This window comes from Orycteropus afer, unplaced genomic scaffold, assembly GCF_000298275.1.
Source record: "Orycteropus afer afer isolate SDZICR_OR568_19922 unplaced genomic scaffold, OryAfe1.0 scaffold00033, whole genome shotgun sequence".
NCBI classification, from domain to species: domain Eukaryota; kingdom Metazoa; phylum Chordata; class Mammalia; order Tubulidentata; family Orycteropodidae; genus Orycteropus; species Orycteropus afer.
In genome coordinates this window covers 2,666,323-2,667,845 of record NW_006921620.1, presented here as the reverse complement: position 1 = coordinate 2,667,845, position 1,523 = coordinate 2,666,323, and the positions used below count along the sequence as shown (strand labels likewise).

General features: G+C 40.1%; 1 protein-coding gene across 1 annotated transcript in view; it reads right to left on the bottom strand.

Annotated features, from left to right (window-relative positions):
* The window catches only part of BTBD8 (BTB domain containing 8), a 172,512-nt gene that overhangs the window by 15,108 nt on the left and 155,881 nt on the right, over positions 1-1,523 (bottom strand). The window contains exon 11 of the mRNA XM_042780309.1: positions 743-925. Within this exon, the coding sequence (XP_042636243.1) occupies positions 743-925 (183 nt within the window). The remainder of the gene's footprint in view (positions 1-742; positions 926-1,523) is intronic.

The window sequence follows — 1,523 nt, the reverse complement described above, 5'->3', positions numbered from 1 at the left end:
TAAGATGTGAAACTCTGGTATAATAGCAGATTATTTATCATAACTGCCTCTATGAACTCAATTGAAAATTATATTTGCTCCTTCCCTTTCCTTTGCTAAAAATACACACACACACACACACACACAGAGTAAAAGTCAAAGTAGCTCTAACAACAGAATCGAAAAATAAGTAGCACTCAGAACTCAAAGTTACTGCTACAGAGTTGATTCCAACTCATAGTGACCCTAAAGAACAGAGTAGAAATGCCCCATAGGGTTTCCAAGGCTATGAATCCTTATGGAAGCAGACTGCTACATCTTTCTCCCATGGAGCAGCTGGTGGGATTGGACCACTAACCTTTGGTTAGCAGGCGAGCATTTAATCACTAGGCCACCAGGGCTCCTCAGAAATAAGTCATGGAGGCTCTATATTCAATGACTAATGCCAAAAAAGTGAGTAGCCAGTAAGAAAGGGACCATCAATGAGTAAAACAACATATTTATGACTTTGATGTCTAAAATGTGGCATATAGGATTGAAGGCTGGAATTGGCCTGAGCTACACTTTGCCTTGCCAGGGTATTCACACCTGTCCCTCCCTACTTCTTTATGCTGTGAGCCTAGGCAAACATGCCATCTGCTATGGAATTTACTTCAATCATACTAATTCAAAAGAAGGCAACCTTCATTTAAAAACTCTTACATAATTAAAATCAGAATACAAAGACAGAACTAAATTTAGAATATAATTTTAGACATAGTACCTGTAACAGAAGAGCAAAATTTTCACTCTGAATTATCTTGGAGAAGTTTACTACAATAAATGCAATACACTCTTCTTGGAGCTGAGACGCCATAGTCAGTGCTGCTTCTGTCCACTTTACTCTGGGTAGACTGCTGATGAGTCTGTCACTTTCCATCAGAAGAAAAGCAGCATTCTTATCATTCTTAAAATTTAAAAAATATTGGGGAAAAAAACAGGTAGTATTACTGCTCATAAAATAACGTTACTAGGCAAATCAAATACTTTTGTTTCCTTGTGATATTACCTGAAAAAAAGGTGATCTTTGTCATTAGTTTTATATATAATACTTAGGTTGTTGTTGTTAGGTGCCGTCGAGTTGTTTCCAACTCATAACAACCCCATGCACAGCAGAACAAAACACTGCTCAATCCTGCGCCAGCTCCATGATCCCTGCTATACTTGAGCCCATCATCGTAGCCACTGTGTCAATCCATCTTGATGAAGGCCTTCCCCTCTTTTGTCAACCCTCCACCCTACCAAGCATGACATGCTTCTCCAGGGAATGGTCCCTTCCGACAACATGACCAAAATAGGTGAGACGAAGTCTGGCCATTCTCACATCAAGGAGCATTTCGGGTGCACTTCCTCCAGGACAGATCCGTTAGTTCTTTTAGCAGTCCATGGTACTTTCAGCATTCTTTGCCAGCACCATAACTCAAAAGCCTCAACTCTTCTTTGGTCTTCCTTATTCAGTGTCCAGCTCTCACATGCATATGAGGTGATTGGAAATATCATGGCTT